Source organism: Nesoenas mayeri (assembly GCF_963082525.1).
Source record: "Nesoenas mayeri genome assembly, chromosome: 2".
Taxonomy (NCBI): Eukaryota; Metazoa; Chordata; class Aves; order Columbiformes; family Columbidae; genus Nesoenas; species Nesoenas mayeri.
Window position 1 is genome coordinate 22,065,884 of NC_137543.1, and position 23,227 is coordinate 22,089,110.

Below are 23,227 nucleotides of genomic sequence, written 5' to 3' on the forward strand. Positions count from 1 at the left end.
AGACAGCATGGGCATGGGAGGATTCCAACAGATCTTAGAGATGAGGCAATCCTGTTATGAGGAAAGCTTAAAACAGGTTACCCGTATGGACATCAGCCAGATCTTGCTCTCAGAACAAGAGACATACCCTGGTCTTTTTTATTTATCTGTGCAGATGTAACCTTAAATGATCATAAAACTGAGAGCTCTGGAGGTCTCTCTAGAAGGAGACCTTCAAATTCATTTCCATATATACTGACTAGCTTCAAACGCCAGATGAGAACAGGATGGCACCAAGGTAAAAACAGATGACAGAAAGTTTTTTCCTCAATCCAGGAAAGCTGAGAATACATAACATGGACAAAAGTGGCATATGTTTTGATTCATCTTCCCACCGAGGAGAGACAAGCATGGTGGCAAAAGCCAAGATTCAGCTTGAAACATCTGAGAAAATTCATTTCAAAATTGCAAAGAATCCTTTGCCCAGTGGGCTTCTATTCAACAGTTCCTATAATCTGCCAACACGCTGCATGAAAGCACTTGTTTAAATGGAATAGCAGAAGGCAAAAGGCATGCCAGTTGACTTCTACTGTGCACTGAGCATTTACAGACCTCTCCGTAAGGAAGCTGCTGAACTGACCGATCTCTTCCTTTTCACACAGCCTGACCTCTAAGAGCGGCTGTTGCTGGCACCTGGCTTCTGTCAGTACGTTAACAGAATATGAGTCTCAGCTTGTGCGCTAGCTGAGAAGTGGTGCTTTTAGAGGTCACCCCTATGGCATTGGGGTCTTCAGCCATTGGGTTGTGCATGGCGTGGAACAGTGAACAGTTCTTGTTGCCTCACAAAGTCCAATTCTCCAGACTTTTATGTATTTACCTGTTTAACTGCAAGTGATTTTCTATACTTCCTGGCATTTCTGTCCCTTTACTAAGACATGAATTTGGCTGTTGGTGAAGTTAAACAACAAGGTGTAGTAACAGCAGCAGTGAGACAGCTGAAAGGCTTCTCTAGTTGTCATCCTGTAGCAGTCCTAGAAAAGCCAGAGAGCTGAAGCAGAAAAAGGGATTGGTTTTGTGTGAAAAGTGGATTCACATGTCTTCCCTCCCTTTGTGAGGGTTGGTATCCCTCAAATGTACCACTAAGTTCAGTGGAACTACTCATATGCTTAATAGCAAACACATGTACTCACATAATTTCCAACTTTCATAAACAATATTCTACTGCAAAAATAAAATCAGAATGTCTTTACAACAGGCAAATAATAAAAAAGTCTGCCCAAACCTTTTTCTTTCTCCAAGTTACACATATTCATATAAAACAATTTTATTTGCATCCTCTGGATGGGAGCTCAATTTTGAGTCAAGTAATGCAACTCATGGTATCCAGAGATCGTGACTGAAACATGACTGAACATGACTGAAACAACTTTTCAGTCACCTACAAACCACCAAGGAACCAACTGAAATGCCTGCTCTGCAGAAATGCCTGAGAAGAGCGGGGAGCTCAGTACGACCCGGGAAACTAAGAGGATGTATCTATCTGAGAAAGAGTGAAACAACAAGGAAATAAAGCTGGTATCAGGGGGAAGAGGTCCTTCACCCTCTTCAAGAAAAAGCACATTTTGGTGAAACACAGGCAATGTTTGTAACTAGACTTTCAAAGCCAATAGTGGTCCTATTTTAGTTTTGAAGACCCTTTCAGGAGGCATGAATTTTCACAAGATAATTATCCCAATCTGTGATTTTAAGGTCTCAAAAATATTAATAAAAATATTAATACTACCCAATCTTGCATATTCTATTATACTGTATTAAAACAAAAGTAGAATATTGCCTTGCTAGAATGTGTATTATAATTTACAGATTTTGGAACATTTACTATACAGTTTCTATAAAAATCAGTTTTATTTTGTAAGGTATTACTATGTCATCTTTTCCAATTAACATTAATTAAATATGGCACTGCCTTAATCATCGCAGGTTTCACACAAAATATTGCATTAATTTTGCATTTTGAAAAATACTTAAGATATCTACTTGATAAAAACTCAGTGATGTTGTTAACTATTAATTAATTTAGTTAATCACGGGAAGAATTTTTTCCTTCACAGTACAAATTTGTTCTTGACAGTTATTACTGCAGCAAATAGCAAAAATTACTGTGAATATTTTCAATTAAGTCTCAATGTGATTTCATAGACTGAGCTAAAAATAATTTTTGCCGACACCAAATTCTACCTAGAGAATGGCAGAACCTAAATATTAGAGTAGTATGCTTACAAAAGAGGATAGAATCTGAATGTAACTTTTGGAGCAGAGTTTTAATTCATGTCAGATAACACATATAAATTAACATTTCATATGGTAATGAAAAGATCATGACAGTAAAAAAATTCTATGTCTTTCACACAAGCACTTTCAAGCATAGGAAAAATTCCTAACAATAGGTATATAAAGACAACCCCCTCGCAATGTTAAGGAGACTGAGTTTTGATTACTTTAGAACCAAAAGTAGGACTGCTAAGAAAATATCTCCCAAAGGTTCTCTTCATCTTGTGGAGATACACAGAGAAACAGACAAATTAATTAGCTGATGAGGAAAAAAATATATTTTTGCCTTTGTTAAAGAATCTTTCACATTTTCCTAACCATGCTCCGGGAGAAATGGTTGGAGAACAACCCGCATGTTTTCTTCCTTCTATGATATGTTCACGATGATAGTTTTTTGCTTCTTAATATGTTCTTTGAGCAGGAAGAGTGTGTTTAATTAAATTCACATATGCCTAACAGTATTAGAAAAAATCCTATCAGTTTGTTCAAGCAGTAATCAAAATGCCTTAATAAAATGTGTACTGACATTTAAGAAAAAATCTTGGAGAAATTCCTCAGTTGTAAGCTGCTGAAACGTACAAAAACTGTAGAAAAAAATACACAGTTCACCAGTGTACTCTTAGAACTAGATTCTCAGGTTTCCACTGAATTTGGATGCAGTTGTGATGTCTTCAAAGCACTCATTATCCATGGCTAAAGCATTTGGTAATTGCTAAGTATAAGGAAGTTTTACTTCAACAAATTGAAAACAAAACAAACAAATTAAAAAACCCTTGAAGTTATCCAATAGCGTAGTTAAGAAGAACATCTCATTCCAAAGAAGTAAACCTGAAAAATCCTGCTACTAGCCCAAGTGATGCCTAAGTTTCTCAAATCAGCTTTTTAAATCCTAATTTTCTCTCTGTTTTTGATTCTGTGCATGTTAAGAAGCTACTGACTCTTGCCAGCATCAGCATTCAGAAAACACAGGTCCCATACGTTCTGTCTCAGCGACAAATCTGTTAAGCTTTAGAAACTGCAGTTACAGAAGCCTGCTTAAGAAATGTAGTTTAGGTCACTGCTTTCTTTACTGGATCTCTAGAGAAGCAGAACATAAATCTCAGTTTTACATTGCAACCAAGAGGATGTATCCATCTGGATTCACAGCCCTTCCCTGATGTAGAAGACTAAAAGATTTCCTGCTTTCATGGAGAGTACCTGGCACACACCATCTGAAACATACCTGACATGTACTATTTTGCAAACTGAAGTTTTTGCTAGCACCTCCAAAAATGGAAATCCTAAGCCAAATAAAGCATTGATAAAGGGAGCTGTGACTATAGGCTAACAGGCTAATTTGTTTGTAAGTAGAGGGTTCAGCTCCCTGATCCAATGGTTACCTGTAGGTTTTCTGTGAATCACCACTGGTATGTTTAGCTAATTTTAAATTACGCTGTTGTTTATATAATTTCTCCTATAAGATTTTTCTGATAGTGGCACATATGAATTTTGAGTGATAGCATCATCACAGAATCACAGAATGGTTGGGGTTGGACAGGACATCTGGAGATCATCTAGTCCAACCCACCTGCTAAAGCAGGTTCACCCAGAGCAGATCACACATGAATATGTCCAGGTGGGTTTTGAATGTCTCCAGAGAAGGAGACCCCACAACCTCTCTGGGCAGCCTGTTCCAGTGTACTGTCACCCTCAAAGTAAAGTTTGTCCTCATATTCAGATGGAACCTCCTGTGCTTCATTCAGTCTGTGCCCATTGCCCCTCATCCTATGATTGGGCACCACTGAAAGAAGTCTGGTCCTATCCTCCTGCCATCCACCCTTGAGATATTTATAAACATTGATAAGATCACACTTTATCCATGGAAGAAAAAGCCAATCTAAATGGGCAATATCCCAGTTCATTATGAAGGACACCTGCATAAAGAGTCCAGAAGCACAAAAAACCTCCACAACTGTATTCTCAGTATCTGCATGACTTCCCATGAGCAATATATCTTGTGCAGCATTCAAAAGCAAAAGTACTAGAATGCTTACCTCCCCGTTTTATCCAATGGAGGGCACAGATTAGCCTTATTTGTAATACAGGCCTACGAAAGCCAGCTGAAAATGGCAATATGAGAGTGCAGTAAAACTTTTTTTTTTAATACTTCAAATTCTATGTAAGTGACATATCAGTTAAAGCTAGAGAATCGTTCTGAATTAGTCTGAAAAGCATGCCGCTAGCATCACTTTTAGTTTTAGGGCTATTTTAATGATTTTTAACATTCATTTATCAAAAGGGTATTAATAGTATTGTTGATTGCATGAGTAGTGTTAAAGACAATATCTCAATATTGAGATATGATTTGCCAAGGGACCCTTAATATTTCATGCAATTTAAGTATAATGAAGGAAATCCTTATTATTATGAAATATTAAATTTAAAAAAAGAGGTGCAGCCCTAATTAATCTGTAAATATACATGTCATATTTATTTATTTTTGGTGTTAAATCCATTATTCTGGTAACTGTCCAAGAGTAAAGCACAACAGCCCTCTTCCTGCTGGCCTTTGGAGATCTGAAGTAAACCTCCTTTCACAGCACATTGTTATTTAGTGAAGGTGCTTCATAGAGCAATGTGTAGAAACATAGAATTGTAGGATGGTTTGTGTTGGAAGGGACCTTAAATATCATCTAGTTCCAACCCTCCTGTCATGCGCAGGGACACCTTCCACTAGATCAGGTTGTTCAAAGCCCCATCCAGCCTGGCCTTGAATGTTTCCAGGCACGTGGCACCCACAACTTTTCTCAGCAGTCTGTTCCAGTGTCTCATCATCCTCATGGTGAAGAATTTCTTTCTAATATCTAATCTAAATCCATCCTTTTTCAGTTTTAAACTGTTACCCCTTGTCCTATCACTACACACCTGATAAAGAGTCCCCATCTTTCTTGTAGGCCCCGTTTAAGAACTGAAAGGCTGCAATAAGGTCTCGCCAGAGCCTTCTCTTCTCCAGGCTGAACAACCCCAACTCTCTCAGCCTGTCCTCATAGGAGAGGTGTTCCATCCCTCTGATCGTCTTTGTGGCCTCCTCTGGAGCTGCTTGAACAGGTCCATGTCTTCCTTATGTAGGGGGTCCCACAGCTGGACACAGGACTCCAGGTGTGGTCTCACCAGAGCAGAGCAGAGGGGCAGAATCACCTCCCTGGACCTGCTGGCCACGCTTCTTTTCATGTAGCCCAGGATACAATTTGCCTTCTGGGCTGCAAGTGCACATTGCCGGCTCATGTCCAACCTTTCATCCACCAGTACCCTCAAGTCCTTTGCCATAATGCTGCTCTCAATCCAGTCATCACCCAGTTTATATCCATGTTTCAGATTGCCCCAGCCCAGGTGCAGGACTTTACACTTGGCCTTGTTGAACTTCGTGATGTTGACACAGGCCCACCACCCAAGCCTGTCAAGGTCTCTCTGGATGGCATCCCTTCCCTCTAGAGTATTAACCACACCACTCAGCTTGGTGTCATCCACAAACTTGTTAAGTGTGCACTCAATGCCACTGTCTGTGTTCCCCACAAAGACACTAAATAATACTGGTATCATCTTTCTGTAACAAAACAAACAGTAGTCATTGAGGTGGCTATGTAAAAACCTGACAATAGTGGAAAAATTAATTCAACTGGAAACAACTAAAATTGAATTTTCCTGCCTAATATATGAACTACATAGATATACAGAACAGGTAAATATTCTAGATATTTCAGGCAAACTGAAAACTGAATAATTGCTGTAGTAAAAGCATGAAATTACTCTATAGCATGGGCATAGGAGTAGTTACATTTATGCAGTCCTAAAATTACATTTGGCCCTTTGAAGGCAACTGTGAGGCTGATGCAGTCCCCTGTAAAAATGAGTTTGACACCCCTGCCCTACAGAGTTCTTTTCACTCTCCAGTTTCACTATTATGAAGTCAGAGCCCTTTTTTGCAGAATATTCAACAAGAAATTTGCATATATCACATATTAACTAAGGAGTTATAAAATCCCAAAAGGAGTTTTCAAACTGAAACTTTTTGAAGGAAAGTCTAAATTATTCTTTTGAATAGCTCTCACATAGCCTAAAAAAGAAATGCTCTCCAGATTGAATTAATTCAGAAAGGACTGTGATGGGTTTTCCTTATGTAAAAACAAAAAGAAAAACAACTTGTTTACTGTGAAAGCAGAAGTAAAATATCTTTAAAGTTTGTCAATTATATGTATATATTTTTTTAGCAAGGATCTTATGAGAATTCTTCTGCTCTGAATAAGAAGCTAGCATAGCAGCATTCTTACCATGAAAGATCACCCTACATTTCTCTCTCTTTTTACCTCTAATTATGAAAAGGAAGAAAACTCGTGGAACGTCAAGCTAAATGTTCTGATCTCACAGCTTTCTCCTTTTTTTTTTTCCCTTATTAATGAAATCAGGTGGTAAACTGAGTAAGTTGCTTTTTATTGAAAGGTTTAGGAACACAGAAAATCATTTTTGGAAATATAAGTACAGTTTTTTAATCATTCAAATGCCTACAACTAGGGGTTTTAATTTTACTTCTGCCACAGTCATCTGGAAATCTCACAGGTGCAAATCTCACTGAGCTGGTAGCTATGTATTAGAGAGCTCAATGAGTAATTTGTGAATGGGGCAGCCTTGCTCAGTTAGTGTAATGACCTGCACATTTTATCCAAATATAAAACAATTTCTTCTTACTTCCAAGTCTTATTACAAGACTTCCTTCTTCTCATTACAGGACTTCCTCCTCATCTACCTGGAATTTCCACTTATATATGGCATGAGGTCTCTCCCATACTTTCTGTATGAGAAGTGTCTTCCAGAGGACTTCTATAAGATCATAACTAGCACTGCCTTGAGTTCAGTTATGACACCTCAGCTATGTATTTCTTTTCTCTGCATCCATCTCTCACTGAAGTTTTATGAAAATATGAGGACTCAAACATATACCTACCTCATCTACAGAAAATCCCTTGAGGAGAGTTGCATAAATTTTGTACTGCTTTATCTTCTCTCCTAGTCTTTTCCTACATGTGGAAGAAAACAATTTAAAAGCAAAAATCTGTCACCTTAATAAAATATAGTTAAAAGCCTGTGTAATCAGCCTTTTTAGATTGCAATTACAGTCTATTTATTTATTAGCTACTCTCCAGAATTTATTTAGTAAAAGCTGATTAATGCTCTTGGTAATATGTTTATTATAATGGTACTTTCTCTTCGGTAAAGGATTCAAGTCACAATCCTCAATTAATCAGGAGGACAAATTAGCCTTAATCTCTTGTCAACTGCTAATCCTATCTTTCTATCAATGTAATATGGGTTTATGTTGAAACTAAAAGAGATTACACATCAAGAATAATGGTACAAACATAATGCAACACATTAAAGCAATCTTTCTCTGGAATAGGAGAGGAAATAAAACCCCAAACCAATGGTTAGCTTCGAATCACCTGAATTATATATGTGATTTTAAAAAAAAATTAAAATACATGGCCAGATTTAAAGTAGTGAATGATAACTTCATTTGCCATTTTGGCCACATAAATTTGTTCTAGGGATAGAAAATAACAATGTATATTATGAAAACAAATATGCTTTTAGTTCCACAAGTTGTTTACTTGCCATATTGGATCTCCTTTTTAACAATAAAAGGCAATCAACATAGTTTTTCTTTTAGCTACCACTGGTGGAAGTGATTAATCATCTTCTTTTTAGTAGGAAACACATGTACTGTATGTGTGGTAGAAGACTGTTTTTATATAAATCTGAACTTTGAATTGAGAAATATGAAACTCCATACAAGACCAATGTTCCCTACAGATTTCAACAACTGAGGAAATTGCTCTACAGGCTACATGGTTGGTTCATGACAGACATAAGTGAGACTGTTCTACTTATGAATACAGTACTTTAGACCATAGTTTCAACACCTTACAAACAAACCATACAGAATCAAAAATTTGGCTTTTCACGCACACACACATGCACAGAGAGAGAAAATAAAATCCCACTCAAGCTTTTTTCTCTGAGACTCCTACTTCTCTTTCATTTCTTCTAAGAAAAGATGTAGCCATAAAATATCAACAGTTCAAAATACTTTAACCTTTTTCACTGGGATCACCTTTTGGACCTCTCCAGAATTTGTTAAAATGGAAGTGCCTCTTTATGATGAACGTTATTCAGTTCTCTCAAGAGCAAACATCATTTTATTTGCACTGAGTCAACTGTTTTTTGCCCTTTTTTTTTTTTCTGCAGAGAAATGTAACTTCAAGAATATAATGTCATAGTTTAACCCCAACAAAATTATAAAGGATATTAAGAGAGCTCAGAACACTATTACACACTGTCCCAAAACTCCACTTTTATAACCCTATAATGCCACGCCACACATGGCATCTTGCCAAAGTTTATCTTCATGCTAAAGGAGGGACAGCCTTTATCTTGGTCATTAAAAAAAAAAGGGTCTTTTGGTTCTCATGAGATTTTAATAGGTTTTAATACTTGTCTGTGTCTTGGTTGACCTTGCATAGTTTATCAGTGGCCTTCATGTGATTTTTATCTTGGAAGAATTCACCTATTAGAACAAATAATTAGCTTACATGGAGCAACATGTCACCACAGAGAAGCTGGAGCTCAGGCAGTGTCAGTTGACCCTGCTCTGTTTTCATGTGAAGGGCTGTTGGAGTAATGCTCAACCACATGGTTACACCTCTCTGCAGGCACTGGTCACTCTCCATTCATGCTGTTACACGCTTTTTGTCATCTATTTTAATTGATGACACCTATTGTGATTGTATACCCAAAGACGTCATGGGACTAAGTCTCTCAGAGTGCGCTGAGCCCTGTCCATGTGACTGTATGTACACACACAGAGGAAATGTTTTAGTATGTATGGTCCATGACATGGTCCAGACTATGAAAAAGTCTTGAAAATGTAAGTTAAACTGCTTAGGCTTTTGGATATAATCAGCCTGCAAATGCAATAAGTCTTCGCTAACTAAAGACAAGACAAAATATTTTCCCAGCTTAAGGAGAAATGTCAGCTAAATAAGGGAAGTCAAGACACTCAGGTATCCACCTGCCAGAGACAGTGCATGTAAGTTGAAAGGGAGATCTAAGATCTTGCAATTGGAAGAGGACAAAGACTTCACTCATTAACGAAATACAACTGAGAGTTACAGGTCTGCACCTGTATGCAAGCCTGATCATCCGTTCCCTCAGGGCTGTTGCAGGATAAGGATTGCATTCCAGATAGGAATAGCCAAGCAAACACAGTTAAGACACTGGTTTGGATTTGCATCTTGTATTTTGCTTTCCTCTGTAAAGAAAGTCAATTTTGTCTGTGGAATCAGGACCTGAAGGTTACAACACAAGCTCTCTCTAACTTGCCAAATTTAGCTTATAGTAATGATTGCTTCACTCAAGTGTAGGGAGTGGTGCTTTAGCTATTTTTTGGAGCAATGAAAAGGTACAGCAACCAGAACTATAATATTTTTTTTATTTACCTTGCTGCTCTATTGTATATTGTCCTTTGCTAAAGTCTTATCTGACAGTTACTTCAAGTAAAATGACTTTTGTGTCATCCAACCATTAGCTTGATTTCAAGGTTAAAGAAATTGCAGGAGTTTTGAGTCTTTTTTTTTTTTTCCTTAATTGCTTTGAAATATATCAAAACAGTTCACAAAATACTGACCCTGTACATTCTCACACTTCAATTTTACATTTAAATAAATAATAGGAAAGAAATAGCACAGCAGTGATACACATTGTTAAGAGTAGAATGAACTTTTAAAAAATAAATTACAACTCTCCTTTAAGCCCAAATGGAAACCAGAGAATGAGTCTCATCTATTTTTATTCATGTTTTCAGTATTCCCATGGTGTTAACTCTGGCATTTTTTCTGCTCATTCTTTTCTCATAACAATAGTAATTCACAGAGCACCACTTAAGATCTTTTCATGTAATGGTATGAGAACACACTTGGATTCTCTTGCTATGATAATCTGAAAAGACCAGTTCCTAGGGCCTATGTTAATGAGGTCAGATCTCTTCAGCTTCTTGAGTTATCATTTTACTCTCATAAATTACCTTTGATGGGCTTGGTCAGCAGAGTTACTGGATTAGCAATTTTCTAGGAAATTAAGACTGTATATGTCTGAGGAGAAAAGAGCATTGCTTATTAAGGTTTTTGTCATATATCAGATGTATTCAGTTCTCTCTCTGGAGGCCTCCCAAAACAGAATAAGCACTAGCCATAGTTGAATGAAATCCAAATACCATTGTTAGGTGTTAATTTTTTTTACTATTATTATTATTACTATTATTATTACTCCTTGTACTCTCACCTGTAACAACAATCAACATACCCTTTGCCTGCAAAAACCCAAACCACCATTCCTACCTGAATATACTGAAAGAATTCCAGGTCAGAATAAAAACTACTTTGTTGTATGTATTTTGAGTGTCAATTTATAATACCATGCCAAGGAACAAGAAAAACATAAAATTAATTAAAAAAGACAGTAAAAACATACCTTTTAAGGCATTTATGGTAAATCTGATTCATGGTTCTGAAAGCAGTCATGATCGCCTACTTTCAAAAAAACTTCTGGCATAGATCTAGTTATAAAATATGAATGAAGAAAACCACTGCAATACGACTATGCTTTACAAAACACTTGGAAAAAGCTTCAGAGATACTGATAGGCATTTTTTCACTGACTTCCATATGACACACAGTTTATAAAAGCCTAGTTGCTATAAATATAATCACAACTTTCTATAGAAGTAGTATTGTTATCTCATAATATCTGTATGCTTTTTCAAGCCTGATGTGTAAAGAGATGATACTTGCCTCTCACCTGAATGAGATAATTTCTTAAAAAAATACCTAAGAACCCTTTGTATTTTGACCAGTTTCTATGTGGTCCTCGTGCCTTGCCATCTGAGTATCCCCTGACTCTCAGTTCCAGAAAACTGTACTTACAGGGTATCTACAGCACATTAGCATTTTGATCCCTGCCCTTGTATCAATGCTTGTATCAAAACATGATTCCTGTTGCAGGGATTTACCGTGTGAAAACAGGAACATGACGAGACAGACAGGGTAAATTTATAAATTCATTAAATACATCAACTGCAAGTTTTAAACCTCCAGCATTCATGTATAACACTAGTGTCCAATATTTACTTTAACATGTGCTGATGGATGCTTAAGACACCCAAAACACTTCATGATGTGAGCTCACCCTCACCAACCAACAGGCCATCACCTTGCACCACTGGAGACACAGCATCGTACACATAGTTCCTCACGGTGCTGACTTGTGGCCACAGGCTTGCTCACCTTATCATCAGCGTGCTTGCATGACCCAACTATCCGAATGGTGCACGTGCCTGTCCTGCCAGGTGCAGCCACATGTGGTCACCAGACAATGTGGCCCTTCAGAAGCATGGTCAAAATGGGCAGCAGGAGCTGGAGTGTTGTAACAGCTCAACAAAACAACCCATATCCAACTGATACACAAGAGGCCTTTTAGGAAGGTGGCAGCTGGAGGTGCAATGGCTGCTCTCGTTGGGGCCAGGCACCGGCCACCCCTGAGCACAGACCTCTCCAGGGAGCAGCCGAGGGAGAAGGCTGCTGGCCAGAGTCGAGCCAGCTCCCCTGGTTTCTGCTGCTCCACTAACAGCACTGAAATACAGCTCCATTCACACTCAAGGGGTCAAGAGACCTCGAGTACTTTTGAAAGAGTTGCATTTCACATTTGTCCCTGACTTGAGCACTTAATGAGTTGTTGGACAACTCATTGGATATAACAGAGAGAAAAACAGAGTGAAAGTCCCAAATAACTAAGAGAGCACATATTCAATCAAATCTAGGTGAGCCACACAGCACAGATTCTAGTGCTGAGACGTATTTGAACAGCATGCAAAGAGCTGACATCCTCCATTTGATATCTTTTACAGTAAGAGACACAATATTAGATCAGAACTAATAATCTAGTGTGTTGTATTTGACTTGATATTCAAACACAGCAATACAGTTACATGTCTATGTACAGTCACATGAGTAAAATTTAGATTTCTAGGTGAGCAACCAGACACTTCCCAGATCTGTATAAAGATGACTTCATCTTTTGCCTCGCATGCATTTGAACTCAGTAAAAATAGAAATGCATATGAAACTAGCATTTCCATAGTCTGTGAGTGAGCTGGTAAAACATGAGACTCCTGCAAAGACTTGCCTCCTGATGGAGTCATCACTGTCTGACTGATATTCAGAGCTTTCACTGTATACGTTCGTTCCTCTCTTCTTCATTCCTTCCTGTCTCGTATCACATTCAGTGAGGTGCACACTCAAGCTCCCTCCTCTCTCTTTCTGTACTCCTCCTTCATCTGCACTGTCAACCCTCTTCCTTACCCTTTCTTTACCCTCTTTTTTACTTCCACTCTTTCCAGGTACTTTAAATCCGCCTCCTGCAAAAGTTTACATTAAAAATTTACCACAATTTCTGACATTGCAAATAATTGTTTTGTTCCATTTACTCATATATTAAAACTCTTAGCACTTAGGTTTCACGATATAAACTTTCCAGAGAACTGAAAAATCTCTTATCAATGTTTGAACGGTGGTTAGCACAATGGAGAACTTCAGATGGGACCACACACAGCTGAATGTATATATATATGTACACACATGTATATGTGGAACCATATATATATACATATATATATGTTGAACCATATGACAGTGTTACAACAGTTTTTCTTAAACATTGAACATACTATATATCTTATGTATATACTTTGAAATATATAAATACATATATGTGTCTAACTATAGAATTTGCTTAAACACTTTTTAATGTATATGTCATTTAAATACAAGTGATCTTTTTCCACTTAATTACACTCATCCTATACAGCTTTCTTAATTGACAATGAGAGCTTTTCAGAGTGCATTATATGGATTTTCCCTGAAATAGGAAGAATAGAAAAAAATGCATAAGATTTTAAATGCTTTAGGCATTGAAGCAGAAAAACTCTCCTTTTTTCCTAGGTAGAATATTTTAACATCAAATTTTAACCAAGATAAACAGAAATAAGGAAAATTTATACTGATGGTGAATATGCTTGTAGGCTGCAAAGAAATTAATTAAAAAGAAATACAACAGTTGTACCAGAGTAATAATATATATAATTTTGTTAATTAAAATTGTTTCATTTCAAAATAAGGTCACATTTTCAAATGATAAAAAGAAAAAAAACATACTGAACTACGCAAACACTATTTGTGACAAAAGCAAAGCACTTTTGCAACATTTCAGCAACCCTTCACAAACTCACAGGAAAGATTCCCCCCAAATGGAAGTAGAGCAGCTCATGTTGTCTCCTGAGAAGCAAGGAATTAGTGCATTAAGCAGGTTTCAGCAAGTAGAAAATAAAAGCCTCAGTCCAACCTGAAAAGGATCTTTGCTAAGAAAAGAATAGTTTAGTAAATGTCCAGAGAAAAAAGATGTTTGACTATATTCTTCATTCCGTAGGACAGTGTTGATTAGGCAACAAGATATCGAAATGATTAAACCATAATACATAAACATTATAAACATTCAAGCGATAATTTGTGAAAAAAATCCAGTTCCTACCAGTTTGGCTGAGTTGTGACGTGCTACGGCTTTTTCGTGAGAGACCCACGATGGCGACCATCTTTGCACCGATGCTGGAGCGTCTCTTTTTGCCACCACCACCAACAGTGCCCACTGCAGTGTCCGACTGGCTGCCATCATTCTTCTCCAGTGTGTACATGTCCCCACCGATGCTGGTGCTCTTAGTCATGTTCTTTCCTGAGGCGCCCATCTGTCTGCTTTGCATTTTGGATGTAAAGACACTGTCAGCCAGTGGATGGGTAAACGATGCAGACAAAGAAGAGTAAAAAGGGGAAGACAGAAAAGGACAGGTTTCAGATGGAAGGTTTTGGGAGACTGGAGGGTAGAAGCAGCTAATTCACACAGGTAGGGTTCGGTTCTTGAGAGGTAAAAAGCAGAAACTAATTTTAGGTTCCTGATTGGTCTTCTGTAAACATATTTGACTCCTCAAAATTTTGTTTTAAATAACAAGATCTTATTTACTGATTGTCTAAAAAGACATTACTAGCAAAAGCATATCTAAGAATTAATACATCAGTATATCTTATATACATTTTTTACTTGGGAAATTTAAATTCTGTATTCAATGCTCTGCCACTCTTTTTCTCACATAATCTATATTCCTCTTGGAAACAGATACTTGATTCAATACCGAGTGGATAAGGATATCGCTCTGAACTCTAGCTTTCATTTCTAAACACTCAGACATTCAAAGGATGTTTTCAGTAATCTGTTTTAGCTTAGTCAAGAACAACGGTAGGTTTTTTTGTTCTCTCTCTTCAGCCATGACTACATGTATTTTATATGTATTTCATACAACACTTTATTGCTATGTGACATAGATCATCATTACCAATAAATGGCATTTAATTCTAATACACCTTTTGTACTCATTATAGACTGTTTTTACACATTTTATGTGGCTGCATCTAAACTACCTGCTGCAGCATTTCACAACATAAAGACTAAGGGACCTTTCATTTGCACAGAAATGACAATATACAGTGATGGCAGCAGTACCTATCCAAATTTTGCCCTGACATCTAACTGGTAGGTGTCTGGACAAACATCCAGACCTGGAAACTCTGGAGTTCATGTGGGCTTGAGAATACATAGAGAATGTTTCTATTTCAGTGAAGTTCTCGCACAGGACTTAAACCTTTATTATTCTGTTCTGTACGGTGTGTCTCACTGGAAATTCCTCCTTAGATACAGTCTTAGACAATCCACAAAACAGTGGAATATTTCTGGAAACCAGGGGAAATTATTCTTTTTTTAGTGTTAAATAACCAGTATGTAGAGGCTAACAAAGAATATTTCTATTTTTTAAACAGATTTTCAAAAACATGCAAAGGCTATTCCTAGAGCTTTACTGTTCAGTAAATGGCTCTAGAGTAAATTTTAGTGTGTATAGCCATACTCATTTCCACTTTTCTATAGTGGCCTGAATCTATTTCAAAAAAGTAAGGTTTTATTGCTTCTTTATGAAGCTCTTATGATACACATATTGTCACACAAAACTTATCTATGGATTTAATGCAGTGTCCTCAAAACCAAATAGATCACTGGGTCTCTTCCCACTGACTCAAGGGGAAATGGGATGAGGTGTCAGATTTGGAACAACAATGCAACTATTTGAGATATTTGGGAGGTACCCATCAAGTGCTTTGCTCTTTAGTTGACAACTGCATGTGCATGAAGGCACAAAATGCTTGGAGTTAAGCCACAACACAGAGGAAAACAGTTCATAGAAGTGAACCTCTGCCATCAAGTAAAAAAATATTGGATGTGCTTCTGAAGGAAGATATAAGAGCAAATATGAATGAGAGTTTGGATCACGAAATGGAGAGGCACAAAACAAAGCTGAGAGAGAGACTTAGTGGCCTTTTGTGAACAGACAATAACAGAAGACTGCATCACAGTGGTAACCTCACAGTTTTTTTCTCATCCTTTTTTAACTCTCTTTGTTTTTCTATGTTGGTTCACACTGACTCATATTGGTACATTTAACACTAAGGAAGGAGAAGGGTAGGAAGTGAGTAAAGAGGAAGGCAAGGAAGAAAAAAAAAAGTGGATTTCTATTTCTGGGGCTTTTTAGGACTATAGGAACAAACTTGTAGAATTATAACATCACATGCTTTATTTGCTTTCAAACTAACAACTACAGGGACTGATTCACAGAAACAAGATGCCACAGAAACTAGTTCTCAGTTTCAACACTATGACTACCTTGCATATAAGAAATGCAAGAGACATCCAGGAAGAACAGTGTTGGGAAGAGCTAGTATCTTTAACTTTATCTTACGCAAAATTCTTCTAACAATCAGAAAATTAGAGGCCCTTATCCAGTAATGCTATTTGTAACCTAATTCTCTAAGGAAATATTACTAATGTGACTGTGTTTTCTGACAGGTCTCTCTCTTTTTAATATTTTAAAAAATCAGTTCAAATTTGACACAGGAGTAGAAACACAGAGCTATTTAGTTCCTGAAACTGTTTTGAAAACATACCCCTGGAGAGAGATCTTATGAATGCCCCTTTGGGGAAAGAGTGTTGTGTAAGTCATAACTGAATTTCTGTTATTTCACGTGGGAGCTCATTCACACAGCACAAACTGATAGTGGAAGTATACTAACAATTTTCCTGCTTGCAGTACAACCTATTCCAATGATCCATTTTTCAAGAATGATATCCAGAAAATCAGTGGGTTCCTGTCATATCTAGTAATAAGTAATAATTATGGCATTGCTTTATAAGTGCTATTAACATTTAGGAAAGGTCTTCTGTCATAGCAGTGAAAACAGAAAGATTCCATTTTCCCATAAAACTTACACTGAGAAGAAGGTTCCCATTTCCTGAGTTTAATGCGCCTTTGAGGTGCTTCATGTGTAATTTCCCAAGATGTATAATTCTATTTAAGTGCTACAGATTACAAAAATTACCCTTATTAAAGAAATCAGTGTGCTTAAAAACGTTGGCATGCAAACAAAGTTGCTATAATTTCACTATTCATTTAACTATGAAAGTACTATGTATTACAAAAACTTGCCCTTTGCCTGCTGTCTAAAGGCTTTTGTATCACAAAATGAAGCTTTGCTGTGTACACTTGTCAACAATGAGGTAGACTTCATTGAGCCACTTTCTTTTGGCCAATTAAGGAAAGCATGAAAGAGTTTTCAAGTAAAAAAAAGTGATTTAGATTTGTGTTGATATACCAAATACTAGTACAAATCACTAATATTGAAAGTTCATTTGCAAAACTCTGTTTTTTCCCATAGAGTTCTAAATATATTTACTTTAATTAAAGCTTTGAGTTCTGCCCACCCCCTGCTCCCTCCTAAAAGCAGCAGAGAAGACATTATTGTTATGCTCCCAACCAGCAAAATGTTCCCGGAGAAAGTCCCAACTCCTCTCTCAACAAAAAATCTTTGAGAAATAAGTACTAGGAGAGTTCTGAGTGGCTTACAGTGTGTCATAGTAAATCTGCAGTGGTTATGAGCACCTTCTTCATCAGCATGCTGAACTCATCCTGGCCATCCAACCCTCACTCACTAATTATTCTTGGTAGGTGCTTGGTATCCTTACCAGCAAAGCTATCCTTCTACCCAGACTACCTTTTCACAGTGACAGAAATTTATTATTCCCAGAAAAATAGGGAGTTGTATGTCAGGTTTGGTTCCTTTCTTGAGTAACAGAAATATAAGATGGACTTCAGAGTAGGAAAGAGTAAATACTACAGCCTTTTCTCTTAACAGGAAACAAAAATAACTTGAAGCTTTCTTTGTGTGTATTATACATATACACAAACATAACCACACATGCACCCAGTTAAATATGTACAGCAATATTTTAAAACTGACATTAAATAAAAGTAATTTATGAGATGAGTGAAGGAATAGAGAAGGCACTAAAGCCAGGTTTTTCAAGGTGTCTCATCAGATACTCATCTTAAAAATATCCCCCTCAAAGAGAATATCATCTAGGTGGGGAAAACAAACAAAAAACCAAACAAACAACACATTAAATAAAAGAATTAACTACGCTAGTCCCAATCACATGTATACAATGGCATAATAATCACCCGTATTAGAATCAGAACAAGAACAATATCAACACACAACCCCAGCTGAGTGGCAGCCAACAGCAACAGCAGGGTGAGAGTGACAGCCAGGCCACTGACTATGGCTTATGGGGACGAACAAGAGCAGGGTGATGGGCAAAGTTCAGGTGGGAATATTGCTTTCTGAGCTACTGCTAAATCCAGGAAACCACCTGAGGACACTGAGAACCACAGACAGGTCTCTGTTGCATAAGTATGCTAGATACTCAAGTCAGATGCTTCAGTTTTCCAGTGAACAGAGAAATAGGAAAGATTTCTCTGCTCAGTCTTCCACTTCAATCACTTTCTTTTCTAGTTTTTCTCAATTGAGAGAACTAACTTTGAACGCCCTTCCTAAAATATAGTATTCCTATGTAATCTCTCCACAAACAAGCAGAGGCAATACTCAAATTCAAGTTAAATGAATAATAACTGCTAGGTGTGAATCAAACCCTGAAATCTGATAATCAATTAAAACAGTCCACTTAAAGCAATCTCAAACCAGGTTTTAAGCATATTTACATTTCCCAAGTGACAATTATTCCAGATAATCAGGATCAAGTTGGGCATGCCAGCTTCCTACGTATTTTACAGTAGGTTTTCTTAACTGTTTGAGACCACCTACACTACAGAAAAAATTTAGACATTCTCAAAGCTAAAGCAGAAAGTTCTTCAAAACAAACAAGAGAAAAATAAGACATTAGAAAAAAAATGAGAGTAAGACATCTATAAACCTGTGTAATTTAAAGCCAATGGTGGACTACAACAATGCTGAGCACTAGTTGTTATTCTTAACAATATACCATGCTAACCAACTCAGGCAGAGTCAGACCAACAGATACCTTTGACAGGAAATTTAATACGGTCCTTATTGTCATTGAAGACCCCTGTGCCACATGTCTCGTAGTTAATAAAATGGCTCAGGCCTGTTCTCTCACCTTGACAGCTTACACACACACAGCTAGTTTATATCCTTCCCCAAACAGGGGTTTCTCAAAGCTAAAGCAGAACTTGAGATTCAATAGGGCCAAGTGCTGGGTCCTGCACTCACGTCACAACCACCCCAGGCAGCGCTACAGGCTCAGGGAAGAGTGGCTGGAAAGCTGCCTGGTGGAAAAGGATCTGGGGGTGTTGATTGACAGCTGGCTGAACATGAGCCAGCAGTGTGCCCAGGTGGCCAAAAAGGTGGCTTGTATCAGGAATAGTGTGGTTAGCAGGCTAGGGAAGTAATTGTTCCCCTGTACTCAGCACTGGTGAGGCCCCACGTCAAATGCCGTGTTCAGTTTTGGGTCCTTCATCATAAGAAGGACATTGAGGTGCTGGAGAGAGTGCAGAGGAGGGGGACAAAGCTGGTGAGAGGTCTGGAGCACAAGTCCTGTGAGGAGTGGTTGAGGAAGCTTGGGCTGTTAAGCCTGGAGAAAAGGAGGCTGCGGGGAGACCTTATTGCTGTCTACAACTACCTGAAAGGAGGTTGTAGCATGGAGGGCGTTGGTTTCTTCTCCCAAGTAGCAAGTGACAGGACAAGAAGAAATGGCCTCAAGTTGTGCTGGGGGAGGTTTAGATTGGATATTAGGAAAAAATTCTTTCACAGAAAGGGTTGTCAGGCATTGGAACAGGCTGCCCAGGGCAGTGGTTGAGTCACCATCCCTGGAGGTGTTTAAAAGACATGTAGATGTGGCACTTAGGGAAATGGTTTATTGGTGGAATTGGCAGTGTTAAGTTAAGTTTTGGAGTTGATGATCTTAAAGGTATTTTCTGACCTAAATGATTCTATGATTCCATGATGCTACAAATCTGACATTGTTCTCAAATTGATATTCTACAGGCCAATTCTAGCCTGTAAGCTTTTTCTTTATGCTTTTAAAGAAAGATCGTAAGGAAGTAGAAAATTGATATTCATATATAGCCTTCTGGAAAACACAGTGTTGAGTTTCTGGATTTCTTAAAGGCAATAATCTTCAAGATCTCTTTGCAGAGACTCACTTGTTTTCAAAACACGGAGTGCAATTATTCTCTGGAATTAAATTTGCTGTCAAGGTTTTCCAGACTCCAACTATAGCAGATAATCAGAAACTACAATTTATCAATATCTGTGCTGAATCACAGAAATATTACAAAGCATTGACAGATAAACACTTCCAAAATACAATGCCCAAAACTGGGTACTTGGAAAACAATGCTTTCTGCAGTTGATGCATAGCCAGGGGGGAATACCATAAAGTGCCTAATGAAATCCTCCCAGAAGGGAGGCAGAGAAGTATTGTAAGATCTTTGCTTCAGTCTTTGTATCTCCTGCTTTAGACAGACCATTTGCTTGAAGTAGTAAAAAACAAGCCAGAAACTTCATCCAGCCTCTCCCAATTTGTGACTGATATATTCATGCTTTAAAGGTGTTTAATAATCTTAAAAGAAAACACTGATTTTAGAATTAATTTATTATAATGATATGGTTGGCTGCTGTGATATTTTCCATGAAGCAGCTGCAGACACACTGAATCCTCATTGTTTTGTATGTACCAAACAGAAAGTCTCATCCTGTCTCCACAGTTAAAAACCTGCAATCTTTGGCTGCAGCTTTTGAACCAGTTTTAGAGTTGGATGGCATCTCACTATTTTTTCAGATTCTTGCCTACAGAAACAAACTTGTTATAGAAACTGGCTGGTTAGCATAGTAAGTGCCAAATTTCCTCAGGAGTCTTTGGTTAGGCCAGAAAACCAAAGAAACTAACAAAACCAAAACACAAACCAGAAAATCACACTGACACCTGGGAGTCCTTATGCTTCCTCATGATGTAAAATACGTGGCAAACCAACCAGAATGGGGATGGAGGAACTGAAGATAATGAGTCACCTGAAAGGTGTTACTGCTATAAAAAGCAATTATGACATCCCATGGGTTAAAGAACCTGATCAGGATTTTTGCAGGCATCCTTTTTTGTTGCACAGGGTAGTACTTCCCATTCTTTCTGTACACTAAACAATCCAATAGGCAGCAACAAGAAAGGCTAAACTAGGAAAAATACACTGACTCAGTCATTCCCCACAGACAAGAAATACAAACAACAAACAGGCTCAAACCCAAACCTTAGGATACCACAGTCATTCAAAAAGCAAAGATCATATCCTTTCAGACATCCTCTGCCACCATCTCTTTTCTCTCTCCTTGATTTATCAAAACAATAATCAGACTCTTGTAAGGTGAACAGCTCTCTCCCTGCACCTCGTTTGTTAAATATCATAATCCACTTGCCAGCTCAAAATAAGTCCCAGCGCCAGGAACCCCAGCTCTGTAGCTCAGCTAGTGACTTGCTGAACTGAACAGTGATTCCCCATAACCCATAAACGTTGCCCAGCATTTTCTCCTGTTTCTTCCTCTCCCTGCTCTTCCTTCTGCCTTTTTCCTTACTAACAAGAAGACAGATCTTTTGTGTTGGTAGATGTAGAAAAGTTTCCTCTTCCCTCTTCACTAACCTGGTAAGTTGGCAATACATTAGCAGGAATTCTGCAGGAGTAAAGTACTGATAATGTTATATAAAACTGACTTTTAAATCAGGCCCTGGCCCTGGGCTGTAACAGTCTGTGGCAGAAAGCAGCACAGGGAGCGGTATAGAATCCTTACACCCAGTGAGTCCATGATCACCAGCAAATAACAAAGAACATCACTTATTCTACAAAGAATAAATAAAAATGCTATTCTATCTGTTTCTAAGGCTGATACAGTAAAATTATCATGACAATCTTCATTTTGTTTGTTTTTCACTTTCCAACAAACACACTTTACTAAAACCAGTATTATGAAGCACAGGCATTTTTGCAATCTACCATATTATTAGTATTTATAAATGTCAAGGGAAAGATATCAATACTATCTGTTGTACTCTATATTGTTAATGGGATTTTTGAGGATATTTTTTGTATTTTTGCAGTCTTCTTTACAGCAGAATTAGAAATGAAAACATGTAATCTTGTTGCTCTTTCAAAAGTGTATATATTGGAGAATCAGATTTACACTTAAGTCATTTGGCAGATCTTGCAGGTTTCTTTTTTTCCCAATGCAAAGTCAGTATTACTACTTCCATGTTGTTTAGCTTAGTTCTCTGGTAATAATCCCTAACAAAAATAAAACACCTGCAATAATAAAAATCTACTCAGCCAATTGTAGAGTACAGCTGTGTGCTGTGATGTCCTAGTAAAGGGATTTTAACTATTTTTTCAATTGTTGTAAGACATATTTTTTAACGCATATCTCTTGTCAGACTGGAAGCCTCACTAAAGATTTTGTTTACAGCTTTTTTATAAGCAGGAGAGGAATTTTAATGCCATTCTTAACAGACCTCTTAAGTCACTTGGAGAGGTTCTCATTTCATTAATTTGTAGAAGAAATTCAACAAAAGCAGCATTATGGGGACAGCTGTGATGTAGGAAATAACATTTCCATGGCAACAATGCTTCTGGCCAATGAACATACTCATCTGCCAATTCACATCAAAGAGAGACACTCCAGGTTCAAAATTATAATGACTTAGTCTCCTGCAATTCACTTGGTCAAAAATTATCCTATTAACTCATTTGTGATATAAACCTCTAATAGCTAATGGACTGATTTAGTAGGTTTATTTTATTGAAATTATAACAAGTAAATTGTTGGGAAACAATAAAGCAGTTATGATGTATTCTATTATTTATATTACTATTCAAAGAAAGCTTATCTGCACAGCTCAAAGTAAAAGTAAGAATAATTTTATGTGAAGTATCTGTTTCAAAGGTATCTTTCATTGCAAATCAGAAATACCTCACATGTCACAGTACATATTTTGACTAGACCTGGATCTTCCCCACTCTGCTAGATAACAAGCTCTGCACACTGCTTTTTTATTACACATCAATATAGGTATGCAGGTAGCATATTTTTTTAAAAATAGAAACAAATTTCAAAATTGTTTGGAGTCAAGCCATTGGGTTACTTACCAAACATGGACACAACGAATGAGGGATGTGGAAAAAACACTGTAACAGCTTACTTTTTCCAAACACTAGCAACTGAATTCTTCACAGAGCTTCTGAGATTTTTGATAAAAGTTCTCACAATTCCTGTGAGAATAATTGGCCATTTTTATATAAAAATACAATTTATAACAATTTTTAAAA

At 37.4% G+C, this 23,227-nt stretch overlaps 1 protein-coding gene across 29 annotated transcripts in view; it reads right to left on the reverse strand.

Moving 5' to 3' along the window:
- RIMS2 (regulating synaptic membrane exocytosis 2) overlaps window positions 1-23,227 on the reverse strand; it is a gene marked incomplete at its 5' end in the record, with an annotated part of 469,329 nt that overhangs the window by 37,753 nt on the left and 408,349 nt on the right. For 8 of the 29 annotated variants that reach the window (XM_080338813.1, XM_080338816.1, XM_080338801.1 and 5 more), the window contains one exon: window positions 13,981-14,222. The exons of the other annotated variants lie outside the window; for them this stretch is intronic. In XM_080338813.1, the coding sequence (XP_080194939.1) occupies window positions 13,981-14,222 (242 nt within the window). The remainder of the gene's footprint in view (window positions 1-13,980; window positions 14,223-23,227) is intronic. 29 annotated transcript variants of the gene reach the window in all.